General features: G+C 36.6%; 1 protein-coding gene and 1 long non-coding RNA gene across 2 annotated transcripts in view; one reads left to right on the forward strand and one right to left on the reverse strand.

Annotated features, from left to right (window-relative positions):
- The first annotated feature begins 899 nt into the window (after positions 1-899).
- Positions 900-23987, forward strand: part of LOC126370643 (uncharacterized) — a 44402-nt gene continuing 21314 nt past the window's right edge. Inside the window, exon 1 of the long non-coding RNA XR_007566905.1 lies at positions 900-966. This is a non-coding gene — a long non-coding RNA (uncharacterized LOC126370643). The remainder of the gene's footprint in view (positions 967-23987) is intronic.
- On the reverse strand, positions 11183-22965 carry LOC126370559 (serum response factor-binding protein 1-like). The gene is made up of 3 exons (XM_050015472.1): positions 22712-22965; positions 22206-22367; positions 11183-12858 (listed from the first exon to the last, which is right to left on the reverse strand). The coding sequence occupies exons 1-3, from the start codon at positions 22748-22750 to the stop codon at positions 11584-11586; spliced, it is 1476 nt and encodes a 491-aa protein (XP_049871429.1). The 5' UTR covers positions 22751-22965; the 3' UTR covers positions 11183-11583.

Below are 23987 nucleotides of genomic sequence, written 5' to 3' on the forward strand. Positions count from 1 at the left end.
GAAAGAATTAATCGACCCTAGTGGGTCCACTATAGCGCTGAATGAGGGAAATTGTCGAAATAATATAGAGTACGTAGGTATGCCTATTTATGTGTTTTGATAAATAATTGGCCCCGATTCCTGCAGACACCTACTAATTTAATTTTGAGTATACCTGTCATTTTCTTATCCGCCGAAAAGGAAAGGGACAGATGATTGACAACTGTTCATTTTAAAATGAATGAATCAAATAATCGCCCGGGCGAATCAAATAAGTATCTCGCTGGTATGCAAACCGTTTGACGTGTGCTGTCATCTTAATTCTGTCAGGTTATTGGCCAATGTAAAATTTTTAGAAAGTTGTTTTAAATTTGTGCCTAAAATTTACGTATGTTCCATAAATTTTATGCCTATCGATTACCCGTCCCTTTAGTTTTCGGCGGATAAGAAAATGACAGGTATAAAACTTAAAATAAAATTAGATGGTGCGTACAGGAATCAGCACCAATAATAATTTAAATATTAAGAATAAATTAACAAGTATAAAATGATGTGATGTAGGTTGTAAATATTATAGAATAAGGTTTAAAGCGTAATGTGTTTAATTTTAAAATTCAATCTCCAGATTTGGTAGAGCATATTTATTTTCTTTGGGTAAGTAATTAGAAAAATATATCATCGCATCGTAAGCATCGTAGGGTCCCTGGTTCGAATCCTGGCTTGGGCTTTAAAAAACTGAAATCGATTTTTTTTTTAATTTTAATTCCGGTTTTGGATCGTAGATAATTCATGTCACGTGATTTCCAGGATTTGTGCACGGTTAATGACAATAGGCTCGCGCCTATTACATAGGAGGAGTGGTTGTACGGTCACGAGCACGAGCATTAATATGTATACACTTTGGTACCATGTCACATTAACTTTTTTGACAAATTGAACTGTAAGTCTCACTAAATATCAAATATGTTAGTGCGACAGAGTCCTAAAGTGGGTACATTATATTGCTCATGACTGTACTGTACACTTCTGCCTACCCTTTCGCGGATATAGGCTATGTTATGTAGGTATTAATTAAAAAAGTGCAGCGTCTATTAAATAAAGAATTAGCCGCGAAATGGACGCTCCTATTTAGTCAAATAGCCTGCTTAGCCGGTCTAATAGTTCAATAAAATTTATGGCAAACGGAACGTACTAAAAATGGGAAAACGCCGCCATAAAATTCTTTTTAAAACTTTAAAATCCGAACGGGTCACGTCCGCCTTTAATTTTAAAACCGGATTAAAAGTGACGCGTTTTTTAAAAAACATACCACCCCTTCACCCCCGCGAATACCGAGCGCGTTCGCAACTGTAATTATGCGTTTAGTACGTGATCCCATTTCAACGAACGTGATCCACCGGACTGCCATTATTAAAAATAAAAACACACGACTAGAAAAATGCATTTAGAAGCGCCCGCGCCATATTCATAAGCTCGGGCCCTGCTTACGTGCAAGTATGTTTTAACTGTATAAATTCTATAAGATGGCTTTAAATTATATTAACATACCTAACATAGCATGACAAAGACTTTATTGCTCAGGAAATACAAAACAAAAGAGATACCTATAGAAACAGTAGATTAGGCGGCCTTATTGCTAAGTAGCAATCTCTTCCAGGCAACCTTAGTATAAGAGATATTTAATATTTTATGATACAGCGGGATAGTGCAGCATGGGAATACTTGTACAAAAATACAAAGATAGATATACTTACAATTATATAAACTACATAATAATAATACACACATAGTATAATACACATAACCTGAAGATTTGACAGGTCCGGTTTTTTACAGAAGCGACTGCTTCCTTCCAACCCGAGAAGGGAAAACCAGCCCAATACAGGTTAGGTTACGAACCTCCGAAAATGCATTTCTCGAGAATGTGGGTTTCCTCACGATGTTTTATTCACCGCTTAAGGAATTGAATTCATTGAAATCATAACCATCGCTGGATATTATGTACAGCATTTACAAACTATAATATCTATCTTTTTTGAAGGCAAGACACATTGTTTTGTTTATTTCATTATTTTTCTAGTAAAACAATAAGTTTTACACCTTCACTTGTTAGCTATTAAAACAACCCATGCAAAACTAAACTAATAATATAACCAACTGACATTCACCATGTTATTTCGACCGTGTTAACCAAAGGACGTGACAAAAAATACCTAAAGTCCTGCAAAGGGCAAACGTCGCCCAAAACAATTTGTAAGTTTTTGCGCGACCCCTTTAGAGGTTTAAGGGCGAATCCATGAATATCTTACGCCTTAAATGTCTGGCCATCTGTTGTTTTTACGAGGTAAGTTTTGATTCAATATAATATTAAGTTATTGTTTCTTTGTCAGAAGATCCGTGCTGTATTCGTAAACACAGTCAAGTATCCTCACGTTATGAGGTTCTAAGACAGTAAGTACCTCAAAGTTCTGCTACAAACCCTTAGCGCAGAAACACCAGTGTGTAATCACGTGCTTTGGGCAGCAGCCGAGTCGTTGAAACGAACTGTACGATATCAAAATACCAACTGACAGTAATTGTAAATTCCAAATAATCTGACCTACATTAGACAACAGGGAAATAACGGAAATCGAAAGTGTCAACACGTATTCGCGACCCAAATACCGTTTAATCCACAAAACACGAGATACAACTTCGGTAAAGTTAAAGCAAAAAGAGTGTATAATAAAGTTTCCGTGGTCTGTGACATTTATTTGCATTTAATAGGTACTTGCCGGGTGTGAAGCGGAGCCGAATTCACGGAAAAATGTCACTCGGTATAATGAACAGTACGGAACTTGTTCTATGCTCGGAGAAAAGACCGCTGTCAAGTGTGAACGGGCCCCATTGTAAAGTGTTCCGTAACTCCACATTCCTACATCCGCTTTATAGCCTAAAGTCCTTTTAAAATCCAAACCTCATTTTTAACTATTGTGGCTGGAAATCTGGGGCGCAGGAAGTTAAACAAATCCTGCAAGTAGAAAAGGTAATGTATGAACAATTTAGTAAGTAAATGAATATTTGAATCAACTAACACACATACCTAACACGTAACATAGTACATACGTAGTAACACGCGTAACGCGTAACATATTAATGTCGTGGCCAGATCTTAGAATTGATCATTTCATGATGTGTTCGACCATTACATGAAATGCCTCACAGAGAATTCCAACATTTCGAATCAAGGTTTAAATGAAAAATTATAGTTATTTTTAACAGTCAAGTGCACAAGCTATCTATCCCCATATTAAACAGTTTGATTTGAAAGGAGTAAGGATCAACAGTGATTAAATATAATTTCTAACCAATCATGTGAACCCTCACAACAACAGAACCCAGAAAAAGTTAAAAAGGATTCTGAAGTTTCCTTGTCAGTGTCCGCGATAGTTCCAGAATGTTGAGTTGGGTATGGAGATATTTTTATGCGAAATCTTTTTTGTGAAGGAAAACTCTGTTAACTCGAAGGATGTGTATATTTATAGAGCTCATTTTCATCCACAGGAATCGCTTTAGACATAAACTCACTGGAGAAATCGAGAGAGTGACGTGAAAGAGTGGCATTTTCCACCACTTAGCCGGACAAAAAAAAGAACGGTAACTCTCCAGAGTTGTGTGCGTCAAGCTAGCGGCCTCAAAAAAAAATGGGCACGAAAAAATAATTTGACCATACCAAAAAATAGTACTCTTATTGAAAAAAATAGTACCTGTTGTAAAAAAATTAGTACCATCACGGTTCTGGATTTATAGCCATGTTTTATTGCACTTGCTAGCTTGACGGTGAGCGAAATTTGGCGAGAGTTAACGACAAGGTCTTTCGCTTTGATTTAAACGCCAAAAAATAGTACCGAAATAGTACTCACCCCCTGCAAAATACCGAAAGTAGTACTTTAACGGTTCCAAAGTTATAAAGGCAGTTCTTTGATCCCGCTAGCTTGACGTTTTGAAAATACCTATTATCTGGGGAACGCTTGCATACTTCAGTATGTAACTAATGTCAATAAACTCGTATGAAATAGTACTCCCTACCATCATAATTTGGACCTGATTCTCTTTGTAGAAATGTTAAAAAATCATCATAACCTATGCCATACATTTGTTGTTGATACAGTCACGTAGACAATTACATAACCTCACAATTTATTCGTAAGTATTGCCATTTTGGAGGTCTACCCTACCATTTCTTTGCACTTCAGAGTGCTGCTATTACAAAAAATTCCTATTGCATACACCCATATGCACTAATTTTAATAGAAAATGGCTGCATGGGTCTAGTTCTTATCGAAAACAATCTGTGATTTTAATACATCATAATACATTTTTAATCTGCTGTTTTATTTTATAATTTATACCTTCATGTTGAATTTGTTACGGATCGAAGTGTTTGTTAATAAACAATTTGCAGTATTTGTACAATAACTCAAAGAGTTTCAACAATGATATTACTTTCATCTGACAACCCTGGCACTTCACCAATTTTTACCCAAAAATGGGGAAAAATACTAAAATCTGACAACATTCTTGACCATGTGTAATAATTTTGTTCGCGACTGTACTTGTCTTGATAAATGTATGACATAGGTTATAATGACTTTTTGACATATTTCTACAAAGAGAATCAGGTCCAAATTATGATGGTAGGGAGTACTATTTCATACGAGTTTATTGACATTAGTTACAAACTGAAGTATGCAAGCATTCCCCAGATAATAGGTATTTTCAAAACGTCAAGCTAGCGGGATCAAAGAACTGCCTTTATAACTTTGGAACCGTTGAAGTACTACTTTCGGTATTTTGCAGGGGGTGAGTACTATTTCGGTACTATTTTTTGGCGTTTAAATCAAAGCGAAAGACCTTGTCGTTAACTCTCGCCAAATTTCGCTCACCGTCAAGCTAGCAAGTGCAATAAAACATGGCTATAAATCCAGAACCGTGATGGTACTAATTTTTTTACAACAGGTACTATTTTTTTCAATAAGAGTACTATTTTTTGGTATGGTCAAATTATTTTTTCGTGCCCATTTTTTTTTTGAGGCCGCTAGCTTGACGCACACCCAGAGTTACCGTTCTATACCTCGCACCAAATCGAATCGGGTCTTCTTCTATCTTCTATCGTGTGGGTTGTGAGGTGGAGTACCAACCTCATCAACCCTGGTGTCAGGGTTACTATTGAGCCGCCAAAGGCCCCTGATATGGCTCATGTAACGACTGCTTACTTACATAAGTAAGTAAAGTAAAGTAAAATTTATTATTAGTAAAGTTTATGAGTAGTTTATAAGTAGTAACCGGGACCAAAAAAAACCAAACTAGGGACCACAAAGTAATCGTAGTGATATGTCCCCATCGGGTATCGAACCCAGGGGTGAGTCTCAGTTTAATCTTAATGATCGCAAGCGCTAAGGAGTAAAGTGAAGTGCGCGCAGATTCTCTATCCCGCTCACACTTACGCGGTAAGGCAGCACACGCATGAGATTTTTGTATGAAGTGCCTGAGGTATGCCATAGACGTAACCATGCGTATTTCATTAATTCTATTCTACGACACACCCGAGGACTTTGTTATCTGGAAATATTTCATAGGTACCATAACCTGCTAAGGTGACATAAATCACAGTACAGTATTTAGCACGACAATATGCGAAGGAATTCTACTACGAGTCAGCAGACCTATTTGACCATCAATCATAATGGTTTACTACCACGTAATACCCTCAAATGTTGCCTAACACCAGCCTACAATTAATTCTATGCAGCGTTGATTCAGGAATGCTTAATTACAACTGCACTTACGATGACTTGCAACAATTTATGGCACTATATTGGCTAGGTGACGCGAGAGTAGGGTCTCCATGAGGTTAAAACCTCGTGGAATTGTGTCCGAGACCACAATAAAGACCTTAAGCAAAATATAATTTACTGGTACCCCGTGATGTTTACAATATCTTCCAATTTTGCGCCTTATTTCATGTGTTTGGGTCCTCCAATCTTGCTGGATAGAAACATTGCAAAGCATGTGCCTCTCACGCTGTACACCGCACGCTATGCTACGGGTGCTATACACGGCACAGCACATCACATGGCGAGGCGTGCGGCGCATGGTGTGAGAGGCACCTTAATAAATAATATATCAATCGTAATTTATGGCTAGATACAAGCATGACCACAGCGTGACATTGTGATCGTCACTAATTTAAGACCCACACTCATGTTGGTGTAGCATTCTTCATGCTACTTTTGTAGGGAAAAATAGGGCAGTGGTTTCCCTCTTGCCCTCCGCCTCGCAGTACTCTGCCTGACGCGAGTGTGCCAAGAGAAGTCTATTTCAAAGCCGACATTATGATACAAAGTAATTTACAAAAGTCAAAAAACAACTTGCAGCCTCAGCAAAATCTGAGTCTTAGCATATTCATTTACTACATCAGTCCCACATTAACTTAAGTAGTCAATGCTGGTAATTCCTGTAGACACCATCTTATTTTATTTTAAGTTACACCTGACATTTTCTTATCCGCCGAAAAGGAAAGGGACGGGTAACCGAAAAGCATAAATGACAATGGGCACATTTGTATGAAACTTGATCCAAGAACCTCCACTGATGCGACTTATATGAAATGAAAGCTTATGCTTTCCCTATGATTCTAGCAAAGTTCTATCAGATTCTGTCTAGACTAAGTCTATATACATGGTCCGAATCGTCCCCCTTAGTATTCGTTACGATGATGTCACTAACGCCCTGTATAGTTTGAATGTGTTTTTTTTATTTATTTGGCACACCAAAGATCCAACAACCCATGTATTCTGTGCGTTTTAAAATAGAATACTTATCCGGGAAAAAGAAAACGGACGGATGTACGTCCGGTGCGATCGTGTGAGGTGATAAGGTGAGTCGCAGCACAGTCGTCCGTCACCGGACCCGACGGATCCGTGCTAATTGCACGTACATGTAAATTGACCAATTGCCGGCGACGTTGCATCGGAATAAAGCGGTTTGAACTGGCCAAAACAGGACTTTCGGTTGAGAGGGTGCTGTTTTACTGTCCTTATATTCTTGTTAAGAAAGTAGGCGAAATCATCATTGGCCAAATTGGAGATGTCCTTAGAAAAGGTTCAGTACCATCTACTCCGAACCGGCGTGCGTGTATGAAACGATTGATAAATGTGGAGGAAGCAAGAGAAGTGTGTCACGATCGAAGCAAATGGAACTCCATTGCCCTAAACAAGCAAAGGACAGTCTCACAAAGTAATTTTCGAAAAGTGTCCCCATCGGAAATCGAACCCAGATTCCAAACCGTGAGCCCAATGCTCTAATCACTAGAGTTATGTAAAATCGTCAATATCTGCAACATTGAAATACAATGCAAGATAATTATTATCTCAGATTATTACACTGGTAGCAGAATGCTCTTTATGCTTTTGACATTTCACTGTCAAGGCCAAAGAGATGGTATTCTGCGTAGATCGCATCTAACAACTGATAACATTCTAATAACTGCTTTCATTATATTTATGACTTCGTATTTTTGATTATTATTAGGTAGGTATATACTCTTGCGTTTTTTTAAATTATTTATTATTCTTATACTATAACGTTACATAACAAGAGTATATCTTTTATACCTAAGTAGTTATGTCATTTTGTATAAGTCTTTTTTCTTTTAATAATAAATTATTCCTTTGCCCAAGGATACGGGTGAAGACCTCATCGGTTGCAGAGGTGGAGATGGGAGCCATCGGTACGGCAATGAAAATAGGACGGAAGGGGCAAGTCACGGAGACTGTAACCTGTAACCTGACCGAGGGCAGCAGTAACTGTCAGTACTATTCAGAGACGGAGGACAGGAGTCCTAGTACAGCTTTGAAATAGACTACTCTGGGCACCAGCCCACTCACGTCAGACAGAATACTGCGGAGTGAAAGGAAAGAGAGAAACCACTGCTCTATTTTTCCCTAGAAAAGGCGTGGCTTTTAAATCAGTCATCATCATCTCCCTAGCATTATCCCGTTTTACACAGGGTCCGCTTACCTAACCTGAAGATTTGACAGGTCCAGTTTTTTTACAGAGGCGAGTTCCTGTCTGACCTTCCAACCCGCGAAGGGAAAACCACCCCAATACAAGTTAGGTCACATACCTCAGAAAATGCATTTTTTATGGAATATGGGTTTCTGCATGATGTTATGGCACGATGCTTCTTGGTCTTCCCCTTGGTACCTAATACCTTTCCAAAAAAACATCCAATCCATGAGAAAAAAAACCTAGTACGAGCTCTTAAATAAGCCTTTGCATGTTGTAAGCGCAAAATGAATATTACGACTACACTTTGTCGCAAAAATTGGACTCAGGCGAAAATATTCCTTCATCTGAAAACGTATTCGCTCCTTTCCAAACTTAAACTAAGAAAAATTGGATAAATGGAAGTTGGGAACGGATTACCTACCTACTATAAACGCTTTCTCGAATCAAGTATCCTCGACAACTAAAGACTAGGTAGGTACCTAGGTATAACATAAACAGCCTATATACGTCCCATTGCTGGGCACAGGCCTCCCCTCAATCAACCGGAGGGGTATCGAGCATACTCCACCACGCTGCTTCAATGGTGGAATTGTTATTCCTAACGATAGGTGGGATAGATACTACATAATAGGTATTATATTTTCTAGTTATCTGTTCTATAACACTACATTGTGAAAAGAAATAGAAATCGTTTTCTTGACTGTTACCCGGCTAGGTACAATCGGTCTGAAATCGTGGTTTCCGCAGTAATTTGTCAGTGTAATGCAAAGTGACCAATCCTGCGGCAGGTGTTGGCCGTGTATTTGTGGAATGTCCACGTGACGACGTACGTAGACCGTGCCAGGATGTGGGAACGTTTACAGCTGGCGACGGGGTTGCGATCGCGTACAGTAGTGCAGTGAATGTAGGGTCTCAGAAAATTACTTTAAATCTATATTTTTGAGCGTTGGGCTCACGATCCGGAGGTCCCGGGTTCGAATCCCCCCCGTGGGGACATATCACAAAAATCACTTTGTGATCCCTAGTTTGGTTAGGACAGTACAGGCTGATCACCTAATTAGAAGAAAGATGACCCGTGCTTCGGAAGGCACTTTAAGCTGTTGGCCAAGGTTACTACTTACTGACGTAAGTGAGTAATCGTTACATGCTTCTTTGCCAAACAGCGGAACATAGCAGACTGAAGTAATTTTTTCACATAACATTATGTTACGGAAGTGGGTTTCAGGATTGGAAGAACACTCACTGAGTCCAAGGAGAAACGAATTTATTCACTATACACACGGTACAGCTTCCGCACATGGCTTCGCGGTTTAACTCCGTCACCGTCACTTCACTTAATTCGCGACACTTGAACACAGCTATACAGCGACGCTAGTACTGCACTAACACTGCGCTAAACACTGCACTTTACACTGTTCTTTACTTCCATTAGTATTATATGATCTGTGCTTCCACTTTTTCCTTACTTTCACGTTTTCACTTCTGCTCTTCCCGCTCTTTCTCAGTCACCAGAATACTCGCTTCTTTTCTCGAATAATCTCGGGTGGAACCTTCTAGACTATTCTAGTAAAGAAAAAGAAGGACGCTGTTATGCGTCAGAAAAGAGAAATAAGGATTACGGTGATATTCCAGAACTCTCTGGTTGCGGTGTTTGTTTATGCGATGTCATTGTCAATCCGTCATAATTATTATGATCAAAGACCTTGTATTATGATCAACAATTTTTCGTCGTCGTATTGCCGAATGTGAAAACACCTTTTAGTGACGACAGCCCGAAGGCAGGTGGCGACCTGCGACGCAATTTAGCCAAGTCACACGATAAATCGCAGCGTAGGAATGTGGCGCTCCTAGCGATAACGACGCGGAATGCAATAGTGGACTCAATATTCCTGGATTGTAATACGTACAGGATTGCATTTGTAGAAACCTGGAGACGACTTCAAGTAGTAAAGATACGAAAATGGACCTTATCTATTCCGTAAATGATACCTCGACCTCTCGGTCAGGTAGGATCTCGGCTTTTGTCCCGGGTAGGGTGAATTAAGAGGAGGAACTTTGCTAAATTAGATTTTCCTAGCTGCAGGAAAAAATGCCAAATAAAAATACAAATCTTGAACCTGAACTGTTCTTTAGAACAAGTAAATGAAAAAAAATCAAAAAGTATTTATTTTCTTTTCTTACATGTTTTTCTTAAACTATTTACTGGTGCCTCCTTTTAAGCAAAATATGCCTGTACCAGGAGACCCCGCTCTTCTATAACAGTAGTAAATAGGTAAGAAAGTTTTGTTACCTTTACGTTTTACAAATAAGCAATTAAAGAATGTTTGTATAATGTGTGTGTGTGCGTGCGTGTGTGTACGTGTTTGTAAGCGTGGGCGTGCTCGGGCAATGAGGGTAGATTCCTCCTGTCTAGCCCTACGACGAAAGTCGGAATAAGTAGGAAGTAGGAATACTTGAAACAGTTACGTTCTTAGGATTCCAGGATATGGTATTTTGCTACTTTTTATCGTACGAATATGTAATTAAAATTGTGAATAGAGATGGTAAGTATCTTTACAGGAAGAGAAGCCTATAACACGATTTGACAAAAACAGAAAATACCACGAATTGAATAGAGGAGATTATGGTAAACGTGGAAAATGGAAACAAACTAAATAGAAGGAAATTACTTAAAATAACTTTTTATCCTTAAAAGTTATGAGGTCCAAAACTACGTATATGAAGGTACCAGTTAGTACCAACTTTTGGTTATAAAGTTTTCAGTTTGTTCTCACTGCATAGGTTACCAGCCATCCTGATGCTAGAATGGCGCGTCACCTAAAAAAGTAGATTATTTTCTTTAAATCAAGTGTCTAACGATCGGTACCAACTGGTAGCAACTGAGTACTAACTTTTAATAATTATTTCGATATAAAATAAGGGTAGTGACCGGCCATCGTGACGGTCACCCATATGAGATATAGGAAAAAAAACAAACACAATATACAGGATAGACCCAGGTCACAAGAAGACGGAGTGCTCATCCATTAACTTCTAACGTTACTTCCCTATCAACCGTCAGTTTCGTACTCATCTCCAGGATTTCATAATTACATCTAGATTTGTCTCGACATGGATATTCGTCTCAAATCTTGAATCTCGAAACACAATATTCAAATTTTTATTACACATTTATTTTTATTTTGTAATTTGTATGTTTCGTATTTTTTAATGTTTTTTTTTTATTTATTATTATTTTAACTGTTGGTCTGGGTCTACAAATTTCACATTTCAATATTAGTAGGGCTAATTATGGTATTTCATATACAAAATATAATGACAAAAAGTAATCTCGCAATCTCAAAAATCTCGTAGTCATATCCATATTAACCACAACATTCACGGTTATTGACCCCAAATGGCACTACCTATCACGATCACTGATCATCACACAAAACATCAATTATGGATTTATGGGTCTTCCCCTAATATTGAGATAAAATTAAAAACATCAAATTACTGTACAAGAAATATTATTAACAAAGTTAACAAATTCAATATACACTAATACACTTAACTATCATCAAAGACAATCTTTTTACCTTTGAATGGTAAAATACCTGACTGTTTCTTCTTAGCTTCCCAAGAAGGATGTAGTTTTTCCGGCTTGCTATCTTCTTGATTACTTCTTTCTTTCCTATCATTGAATAATGGTTTTCTTTTATCTTCAAACTTATTATCATTAAACCTATTATGCTTCGGGAAACCATTTTTATCATTTTTCTCTGCTCTGTCATTGAAATTACATCTTTTCATGAATCCGTTTTGTCTATCAAACTTATTATCCTGTTTGAAATCTTGTCTAGGTTTGATTTTAGGAACATGTCCAAACATGACTGCTCTTCTGAGTTTTCTGTTCCCTTGTCTGTGTTCTTCTTTGAACTCATCAGGCTGCCTTGGTTCAGCTACAGACATATAGTTCTCTCCATTAGATGTAATGAAGAAGGGATCAACTACTTTTCTCTCTAAGTTAGGTGTTTCATCCAAATCTTTTTTGAATTTTTTGTTAAATATCTTTTGCTTCAGATTCTTGTTTTTACTTGTGTCTTTCTTATCTGGTTTATTTTTATTTATTGTATCTGGTCTTGGTTTTATTTCTACGGATTTAATAACGGGTTTTTTAACGCTAGGCTCTTCAGCCTTCTTTACTTTTTTAGCAGGTGGAGCTTTCACAAATTGTTCGAAATCTGCAACTTCTTCATCATTTTCTTCTTCGTCTTGTGATACAACCTTATCACCGTCACCTTCATTATCATCGTCATCATCAGACTCATCACCGCTCACGTTGTGTTCTGAACCTGCATCAGACTCTGGTTCTGATTGTTCAGAAGGTTCATTTTCATCTTCAGAAGCAGCATGTTCATATTCGTCATCAGAGGGCTCTTGAGCATTTTCATCACCAGACGGAGCCTTGTCATCGTCAGTTATGTCTACATCATCGTCACCACCTACAGCCGCATTATCATCACCCTTTTTGACTTCTTCAACATCCCAATCACCTTCTGCATTTACAAGATTACCTTTTGCTTTCTTTTTGTCTCTTTTCTCCTTCTTCTTTTGCATTTCCTCTTTCTTTAACTTCCTTCTTTCTTGTCTAGACATGAAAAGATCTTTTATTGGGATGTCAGAGAACCTGTTTCTAATTAAATTGTACTTCTCTTGCATAGCTTTATGCAGTAGCAGTCTGGCACAAGCCTTGTCATTGTCAACTTCAGGTTTGTTCAAATGTTCCAGTAATTTACCTTTATGGGTAACTATGAACTTTCCAATGTCTCTAGGTTTGATTTTCTGTAAATTTAAATGAAGAAATATTAAAATATATTTTAACAGGGCCTTTCAAACTGTACTTAATAATACTTATGTATGCATCTGCATGTAAAAAAACTATATCAACTGTAAGCACTATACAGCTCAGTATATGTAGTAGTTTAAGTATTGATTATTAGTATGTAGTTTATATACTTGTAAGTGTGTATTTTTGTATTTTATTTTTATATGTAGTACAAGTATTTCTATGTTGTACTATCCCGCTATATAATATCACAGATCATATAATACTAACGTACAGATGCCTCACGTCATACAACGAAACTGTGCCGTTCTAACTCGGGCAATTCTTCGGGCTATTTTTAGTTCTAATAAATGACCACTAGATGCCGCTAAAACGCCCCTTTTTTAGCGGCATCTAGTGGTCATTTATTGATGGGATCGAACGAATCGAGCGACATCTAGTGAAATTTCAGCTTACTGAGTGCAAGTTATTGCAAGCACAATATATTTACTTAGAGTTAGAGTAAAATTAAGATAACAGATGGCGCAAACGGATTTTTTTTCTCAACGTTGACATGTTAGTATTATAATCTGTGACAATGATCTGTGACATTGTCAAGGTGACAGTTGTTAGTTGACATACGATTATATCTGATGTTTGGTGGGCAAAGAATACAAGGTCTTTGTTTGGTGGGGTTTATTGATTACGTCCTCATTTTGTATTGGCAAAAATATATCTCCAACTCCTGTAAGTATCTAATTAGTTACTAAAACTGGAAGATAATTAAAAACATAGCTAAGGTCCTACCTAGAACGCAATCGTCCCTTATCATCCCGGGCGTGTCGTAAACCCGACTGAGGAGAACCTTTATGAAAGACAAGTCTTTTCTAGCATGATGAAACATTACATTGGACCACCGGTTAAGCACCTGAGGACTTTGTATAAAGTGCTTCCAAATTGGTCTCTGCTTACTCGTGGCTCTGCCCAGCCTAATCGGGATTACAGGCGTGAGTATAAGTATGTATGTAGTAGATACTTTTTTGTGTAGCTGTCACCTATCTATGGTACAAATCATAATATACTGTTTGTTGAAAAAAAGTTAAATAAGTCTAGTTAGGCAGTGAGCGTGTTGTGAATTTAAGCCTGTAATTTATTTCAGATCTCTAAAGACGATGATAACCATTATGAAGAATGACATGCAAAGGCTATTTGAACCACATATCAACAATTTTCTGACCATGACCAAGTGATGAATATGATACAAGTCTACCTCATGAAAGCCACACTACTTTTCAAAGAAAAATATTTTCTTTGGAGTTGTAGGTATTATAGTGAAAACTTAATCCTGACTTCTGTTCTGCATAAATGAGAATCGCACTATGCCAGGTATGTATGCTTAAATTATTATCCCATTAACCCATTTCTTTGAGCCCGAATATCTAAATGTTCAATAAAGTAGATAAATTTCAAACTCATCGGATTACATGCGTAATAGGTCATCCATGTGTCTAAATGTAAAAAATAGAGCCTACTATTACTACTCATTGGTATATGAGAGTATTAACTCACACTTACTCTCCTTCTCAGGGCGGACAGAGCAGAGTTTTGGCACACAAGTTTTGTCATACATTGCAATATACCTACTATTATTATATAGTCACTATTACTCTAATATAAAATAGGTCATAATGGTAGACTTGTTTGCATCTCAAACGATGAACCCGGTTCAAATCCTGGTACCGGACTTGCATTAATTTAATTTAAACAGTTCACATCTAGCACACTTGGCCTGACCATTATAGGTAGCGATACAGCCTATCGTTAGCCTAACGGAAAGCTCGTGAGGTGCGTGTGCTTAGTTCATCTTGTGATGAATGTTACTTTGACTACCTCAATGGGATGCAAGATCTTGCTTATGTTATGTTATTATATTATCTGTGATACATAGATAAACTAATGCCTATAATACCTAATGGGTGGTAGAAATGTTTTGTTCTGAATATCATTGCCGATCAAAATTAATGTGCTCTTTTAATAACTATTATATTTTCATTTGTAGGTAACATAATATAGCGAGTACAAAGTGCTGCCTGTGCTTCCAATAATAATAATAATAATAATAATATAAAATAAGTGGAAAGATAATGTGGCCCAAGTAGTAAAGGAAAGGATGTGCAAACAGCCGAATGTGAATCTGGCAATAATGTGCCTGTTTAAATGAGTTTTAGTTGAGTACCAAATAGTTACCTAGGTTTTCCTGGGAAAAACACTGATCCAGCTTTTCTGATTCAACTGATTTTGTGTATGGTTTTGAATAAATAACTAAACAATAGAAATGTGTCTTTTTTATTTTACTATCCCCTTTCCATTACATAGATAGATATCATTTAAAGTAACTATAAATAATTAATTGTTCATTACAATTTATATAAAAGTAGTATTAGTATATTATAATTAAGATACCTACTTGATTATTAAAATTAACAAATTTAATGAAGTTGGATTTTTTTTTAATGACTAGAATGAAAATACAATAAATATTCAATTAAACTACTTCTTTAATTCAAAAGGTATTACATTTTGTTATTGTTAGATACAATACTAATTTCTTTTTTAACACTTTGCATTTTGGCGTGTCTTCAGTAATTGACAACCGTCTTCTCTTCGGCGTGTTGCACTGGTATGCTACTGCTGGCGGCTCCACGAGCTCTTCAAGTTCGCAGTCGCGAAGCCGTTTATTTTTGTACACCTTTTTCGGTGTCAGTACTTTAAAAGTACCTGATGAACCTAAAACGAAAAATAGTATGTATTAAATAATGTCGTGAATCTTATCTTCTTATCGTGGGTGGAATACCAGCCTCATCAACCCTAGTGTCAGGGTTATGATTGAGTCGCCAAAGGCCCCAAAAGATGAATGTAAAGCAAAGTTGTTGGAGATAACAATACCTAACATAAAGGAAGAAAAGGGCAATTATAACATTCATTAAAGTAGATAGGTAACTAACGTATTAACGTAGCCATTTTATAAATATTAAAATGTGTATGATAAGTGATTCCTAAAAGATAGACATAGGTAGGTACTTATAAAAAACCACAATACATTGTTTTGTTATATCTCAAAACCATTAGGCAGCTTTTTCGATGAAAGCTCCCACTAGTCTTGATTTTTTTCGGACATAGATTGAACATCAGCGCTCAAAAAGTGGGACGCAAAGTTACTGTTAATATAGCGACGTGACAGTATTTCTCCGCGGTGCGCGATTAGGCGCCGAACTGGCAACATGCGAAGTGCGTGGTAAAAAGTTGCAAATATAGAAGCTCAAAGAAAAAAATATGTAACACTTCTTGTAAGTCATGACATTGGTGCTAATTCCTGTAAACACATCTAACTTTATTTTAAGTTATATCTGTCATTATTATTTTTTTCTTTTGAGATAGCCGCCAACAAACAGACGAGCGAATGGCGTGGGAGCTTTGTTTTATAATATTATTATAATGACAGATAGAATAAAAAAATAATAATGACAGATCTCTCAATGCGTCTTATCGGGGCTTCGGGGGATGCTAGGGCTGGTAGTTATTTCTGTCAGAGAATTAGCCTGGCGATTCAGAGGGGTAATGCTGCCAGCCTGTTGGGCACCTTGCCTCGATGTGACGCATTGGAGGAGGTGTTTTATTTATAGGGTGTGTTTGTTTTGTTTTTGTTTGAATAAATTGATTTTAATTATAATGACAGATATAACTTAAAATAAAATAAATAAAAATAATGATTAGATTACTGACGTGTTAAAGGCAACCAGACGAGATATAGAATGTAAACAAAGTTTCAGAGGTTCAAAACATTTATATTTGAATAAATTATCATAAAGTTCGAATTTTAATCGCTGTCGTCTGTACTAGACAAAGATGATTCGTCGGAAGAGTCCGAGTCAGCTGTGTTTATGATAAAACTATCTATCGTATTATCAATCATGTTGTCAATACTGTGTTTAAATCAACAACTACTCATAATACCAGCAAAAATCAAAAATAAAAGTAACAGAAACGGAATAATAAGAACAAAAATCTAAGTAGGTAAATACGGGGACGAAAAAATATGTATCACTTCGAACGCAATCCAAACAGAAATGAACATGTTCATAAAATGGCGGTCCAAATGTTGACAGCTGCAGTACCGACTGCTTTCCTGTACCTACCACGAAACACAACGACAGCTGTCGTTGACCAACTGACGCCATAACTGCGCGTACGAGTGATAAGGACAGAGATGATAATCCCTGGTTATCGCAATGTAACTCAGTAATGGTCCGTTTGTTTACCTTTTTGTATCTCGTCTGGTTGGCCTTACTTTACGTACCTATATGATTTTAGGTAGCTACGCTGCGGTATAGGTTTTGCGTGAAAGAGCCACAAACATAGTAGGTACCTACCTACTTAAGTAAGTGGAATGATAAGGCTTTATTACCTACATTAACTCGATTCATCTGCCACACACGATGCGTCAGGTCATCGTGTGTACCAATGTAACCTACCTACCTATAAAATGTATGACGAAATCGTGGGTCGCCCACCAATGAACTGTTTATTATAACACTGCCCGATCCTGATGCCCGAGCCCGCGATCTCGACGCATCGCGTTTGGGTAGTTTAATAACCGCTATAATATATACCTATAAGCCCTGTAAGCGCGGTGCACTGTTTTGTACAAGATTGTAAACAACTACGTCTCAATTCCGTGTGTCGAGCAACTATAGACTTTATGTCATTATAAAGATAAGATCCATTCTAGCTTGTTGCGTTGCGCGAGGTCACGTGTTATTACGATTGTAGGTAAGTAGGTAGGCAGGTACCTACCTACTGGCTGAGTCGCGCAAACGCAAATGATAGGTACGTACGATGCGATGCGATGCGTAGTAGGTTCCTAGGTATGTAGGTAAATCTGCCTGTATGTTTGTTACCCCTTCAGGCTTAAACAACTGGTTACGTTATGGTAGGTTACATTACCTACCCATCTACGACAATCGCCGTCTGCGTAAAGTTGAAAGCGAAAAGCTACTTTTCTACCTATAGCTACCTAACTTACCTAGGTAGATACTTACCTATTAAGGTATTATAAACTGCTTATATACGTCCCACTGCTGGGCACAGGCCTCCCCTCAATCAACCGGAGGGGGTATGGAGCATATTCCACCACGTTGCTCCACTGCGGGTTGGTGGAGGTGTTTTTACGGCTAATAGCCGGGACCAACGGCTTAACGTGCCTTCCGAAGCACGGAATCATCTTACTTTTTCGAACAATCACACCTGATTGCTTGAATCACCATTCAAGCCTGAAAAGTCCTTACCAAACAAAGGACAGTCTCACAAAGTGATTTCGACAATGTCCCCATCGGGAATCGAACCCGGACCTCCAGATCTTGAGCCTATCGCTCTAACCACTAGACCACGGAGGCTGTCAATTTGTCATTAAGGTATTAAGTAGGTATTATAGATAGTAGGTAGGTATCTTGGTATAGGTACAATAAAGTAATATTTTACGTCTTTAATTATTTTAAACCCTACAATTTATGTTAATACGGCTTTATTATAGTTTAGTTACTGAAAATGGTTCGGAATCGAGACGTCTATAGGCACCTATCGAACCTATCTATCATCACAGCCCGGACACTTCATACAAACAACCTATCCCCTACTTTAAACATTTAACTAGGTAGGTAGGTACCTACATTAACTTGTCTACATCTAAGTAGTAGGTAAGTTGTAATTAGCTAGGTACCTAACATTTCAAAAAAACTCAAGGTCGGTAGGTATCATTCATGTAGGTAATAACTCACTATCACTATACTAAAACCCAATATTATGTAGATATTCAAGCAATAGGTAGGTACCTAACCTACAATAAAAATTTGATTGTATTTGTATTAATTCAGTGGTAGGTAAGTACCTACCTACCCAATTGTAGGTAATAACTTGACAAATTAATTGTGCTTACCTGGTGAGGAAGTGCTTGAGCGATTTTGAACGTCTTGAGTCTGATATGGTTCTGGAACTGCACTTCTCTGGAGTCTTTTTCTATGACCAGTCTCATTTCGTACATACTTGATATTGTAATGGTCAATGCATAAATACCTTGACCGCAAATTTTCTGCAGGCAAGTGGGCAATGTTCATATTACCTACAAGAAAAGAATATAATTTTCAATAAAACATAAATAGCCTATAGATGTTCCACTGCTGGATCGTCTCTACCCTCAAATAACAGGAGGTAATCGTTTTGGTGGTAGCCCGGACCAACTATATAATTTCTGAAGCAAAGCTTACTCTTACTTTTTCGGACAATTAAGTGACTTAGTCCGCAATGTCATAACTAAACAAAGATTAATGGTTGGATCATGGTAGTGGTTCCCTGGAAGAAATTGCTTAAACAGGCCTCCCATGTGTACTGTAGTAGGTATGTTGCATAAATTTTTGTATGTTCTGTTTGTGATCATTAAAAATATTTGATTTGTGATGAATAATCTCACAAAGTAATTTTGATAATATCAGAAACAGTACCCGGACCTCCAGATCATAAGCCTAATGTTCTAATCAATAATACACAGAGGCAGAATCTACTAAAACAGCAACTTTTGACATGTCTTATTAAGTTCTTGTAGGTACCTACCTATACATAATGTATGTATAGATTGTTACCTGCTGAAAGGTGGTCAGGTGTGAGCGAGACCAAGATACTAGGTATACCTCATTTGGGTTCCTGGCTTCTGTACACAGTCCCGATGTGTGAAATTGGTACAAAACTGTAGGTTTGGTAGATAGTAGTTTATCTTAGGTATCTATTAAGACTGTATAAGAAGAAATAAATTAATGTTTTATTTTTATTTATTTTCATCTTAAATTAAAAGTAAATGTGTAAGTAGATATCTGGGGGGCCAAAATGGCTACATCAAAGCAATTCATCTAAGAAAGCAATATTGCTATTTGACATTTGTTTGCATCGCACACTTACTTTTATATGCACAAATGTGAAACTGCAATATTGCTTTCTTAGATGAATTGCTTCGATGTGGCTATTTTAACCGCCCTGGTCTATAAAATGTTCAATAAAACAGTCCAAAATTCAGCAATAATTATGTACTTGATTGACTTTTTTTAACTTTTGTCCCTTTTATTCCACAGTTCACTTGGAAATATAAATCCATCGCATACAGTATTGGTATATAGTAGGTACTTTACAAGTTTTTGACTATTCCAGTGCTTTAGTAGTTATAGCAATTGGTTCAGAATTTGGAGGCCCTGAGTTCCCAGTAAGAATATGTTAAAAATCACTAATTATGATTTTCAAGTTTGATTAGTATATCTATATGCCATGCTAAATTACCCAATTGTACAAAAGTTAATTTAATAATTCCAAATTGACATTGAGCACAATACCTAATTATATTATGTTCTTCAGACAGAAAAAACTGTTCTACTACTCTAAACTGTTGATCTCAGCTTGAGTTTAAGTATTACATTAATTATGGTAAACTAAATGATAAATGGTGACAAATGATAAACCGATTAGGTACCAAAATAATAGTCTAGCAAGTAGGGGGAGTGGCAATAACTTTCCCACCATGTTAATTAGGTATTTCTTTTTATTTTATTCCAGTTTTGATTGTCATTGATTCTATCAAATTGTTTGTTTGATAACTTTTTGCAGTTTAATATTAAAAATAAATAAAAGTAAACATTTAACTACTTACCGCAATTCTCAAGCCATACTTTTAGGCGGTTGACGTCATCCCACGGAAAACGGAACATTGACTTCTGTTCCGAAGAATTTGTACAATTATAATAAGAACAAATTGTGTGCAGACATTTTTTATAACCACTGTTCCTGTGCCGCTACGTGAAAGCAGGTTTCATGAAGCCAAATCAAAGTCCGATTTCAGTCCAGGGTTAGTTTGTAAACCACAATACCTACACAAAACGTAGAAGGCGCGTTCGACTCGTAATTCAAACGAAAACAAACATTTTCAAACATAGGTAGTTTTTTTTTTTTTTTTGTTTTGGTTTTCCCCGAAGGGTAAGGCAAAGGGAACTATGCCCATACAGCCATGTCTTACGTATTTTTTTTCTTGATGATTAATGAAATGATGAAAGGTGATGATGATGAAACCTAAGCCCCCACCCTCGGAGTAGACTCCTACTCCGAACCCCAAACGAATTAACTCAAAAGTCCGCATAAACTTTCGAGTTATGAAGCGGCTTCCTGGCACGAAGCGAAAATAGGCAGATACACTTTGTTTATTGAATACTCCGATATAATAACACTCGCGAATGTCTTCCGACTAACTTAATGCGATCATTAACCACAAAACACCACTTCGTATTAATTATTTAGATTATTCAATGAAGAAAGCAACTGTCCCGTTCCCGTTTCCCGCCAAAAACTCAAACATAGGTAGGTTACTAACCTACCTACGTTATTTGAAAGTTGCGTTTTTTTTTTGTTCTCAAATTTAGTTTTAAATGATATTTATACAGGTAATATTTTTTTTTAAAATTTGATATTGTATCTCCCATAATTTATGAGAATTACAACTAAACATTTAATTAATTCAATAAAATGTATTTTGCATATAAACAAAATCTTTTAAAAACGTAATATTTTATTATCTGTGGCAAAGCTAGATCGATGTTGCAATAATTAACGATAGATGGCGCAACTTTAAGCGAGCTTCTTACACATAATTATAGATGGCGTTAATAAAAACGAGAACGTTCAACCCCTCAACAAGCTCCATACTCGACGTAGTTCCGACGTAAATCCGCTAGAGTAACCACTAAATTTAAAAATATAAAAATCTCCATTAAATGCCAATATCTTTGATTAACTTTTGGTTGGAGTATAACTTTTAAATTATAAAACATAATTTTAGTGCCTATTTATCGATTATTGGCTTTTAAAGAAACTTTAATTACAAATCGGTACTATTAGCGTCATCTATTGAAATTTTTTTGAACAATGTTTCCTAATGTTCGCGATGAGAACCCATGATAATATTAAATATACCTCCTATACTTATTATTAGATTGCTACTTAGGAATAAGGCCGCCTAATGCCTATAGACTCTCTATTTCTCTTTTGTTTTGAATTTTGTATTTCCTGTTTGTGCAATAAAGTATTTGTTATGTTATATCCCCTGTGGCAAATGAAGAAGATATATGTGCCTGGAGTGGGGACAGGAGTTTAGAACTGTAATTATGTTAAATAAACTACATAAATATAAGAAGAAGAGGGGGATGACTTAGCCCATGATTCTGAGTTAATATCAAGTGGTATTTTCCATCGTAGTTATAGGCTAAAGTACCATACAAACCTTTATAATCAAAACTTCTCTCACAGCAGACTCCGCCTTTCTTTTATTTTTCTCTTTGAGAGCATCCGGAGCCTTCTTTTCTGTCAACTGTTTAGCTTTTCTTGTCAACTTGTGAATTATTTGGATCCTAGCTTGGTTCAGGTTCTTTTTGAGCAGAATCAGCTGAAATAGATTGTGTAATCTATGAGTTACAGCAAATTAATAATAAATATTTTAAAAATTCATCGAAGAAAATCAACGAGAAATGTAGTTATTACGAAATAAGACGACTAATGCTTGAAATATCTTATTCCACGTAAGGTACAAGTCCAGATCTTAGGGTGCATTTAATCTCCACCCTTTGAGGGAGCGCGTGGCACATTTTATATGGATTTATCAAGCAGTGCGACAGGTCAATGCAACCTCAGCGCGGCTAATTTGAAAGATGCCCCGTACCTGACACTGACACAGTCGTAAACGGTGCACAGTTGGTTTTTCCAGCACACTTATCATGTAAAGATACTCACCTCATTATTGAAAGCTTGTTTCACTGCTCCAATTTCCATTTTAATTGATAATCCTCAATACTGAGACCACTTTGAGGTTATGATAAAAAACATCTATATAAATGGCTAAAGACCACTGATGATCAGTTTTATGACAAAAATTTAATATTTCTCTTTTTGTTCAATGAAATTATTTATATAATTTTTGAAAGAACATGAATTCTGTGAATATTTCAGCAGAAAAACACGCGTGAACATCAGTTTCAGTTTGACAAGTTGACAAACAGCTGATAATCTGATAAATTTATTTTCTTTTTGGCCTGTTTCAAAGACTTTTGAGCCATTTTTTTATTATACTTATCTAATCATTTCTCATTATTTTTACAATGTACAATTGTACATTAAATTATGTGAATAACAATTTATTCTTCGCTTGACATTCAAGTTAACTCGGGGCCTCGGGGCGCGGCGTTTTGCTTCACCGAATAGTTTCCGGACTGGATAGGACATTATTCAAGATTTAAAGAAACATAAAATCTTTTTAGCGATGGGCGTTATTAACCATAACTGGTTATATATGCAGTTACGAGCTCGAACAGTGATCACTCGTTTTCCACTACAACAAAAACTAGTGATATTCATAACGCCATTTAAACGATCGAAATAGGCATCAGTCTTCAATAACTCTTTTAATCACAACGCCATAAAGTTAAATCGAATTCACTCTTATGTTTAAGGCATGGCGTCGATGTTTGGCTACTTTCACTACTCACGCAAAATCACTGGTTTTACAATATTCGTAATGACAAGATGAAAACGACGTTTTACATTGACCACCTTACACATAGCTTTGACAACGTAAAGGAGTAAAACGAGTAATGTAAAACGTACGTGTGCGTGAAGAAGAATTAAGTTATACTGCTACCTAACCAAACGATTTTACGTTACAATTATCACGTTTGCTTCAGAACGTTGTGAAAATAACTAGTTATAAAAATCACTAGTTAAGAAACTAGTTATTGGAAATCACATAACGCTTACGTTACGTTATCTCAAAAACCGATAACGACCCATCGCTAAATCTTTTCATTGTAAACATTTTCAAGACCTCACAGATCTATCAAGCCATAACTGCTCGAGAAAATCTATCTAACTAGCCTTTAAAGTTAAAAAAGTATTTTTATTTTATTTATTTATTATAAGGCTTTTGCTTTTATATGTTTTTGTTTTTAATATTTAAGGCCTGACCTAACTAATACCTAGTAAAAGGAACAGATACTTTGTTATCATACCGCGT

This window comes from Pectinophora gossypiella, chromosome 11 (genome assembly GCF_024362695.1).
Source record: "Pectinophora gossypiella chromosome 11, ilPecGoss1.1, whole genome shotgun sequence".
NCBI classification, from domain to species: Eukaryota; Metazoa; Arthropoda; class Insecta; order Lepidoptera; family Gelechiidae; genus Pectinophora; species Pectinophora gossypiella.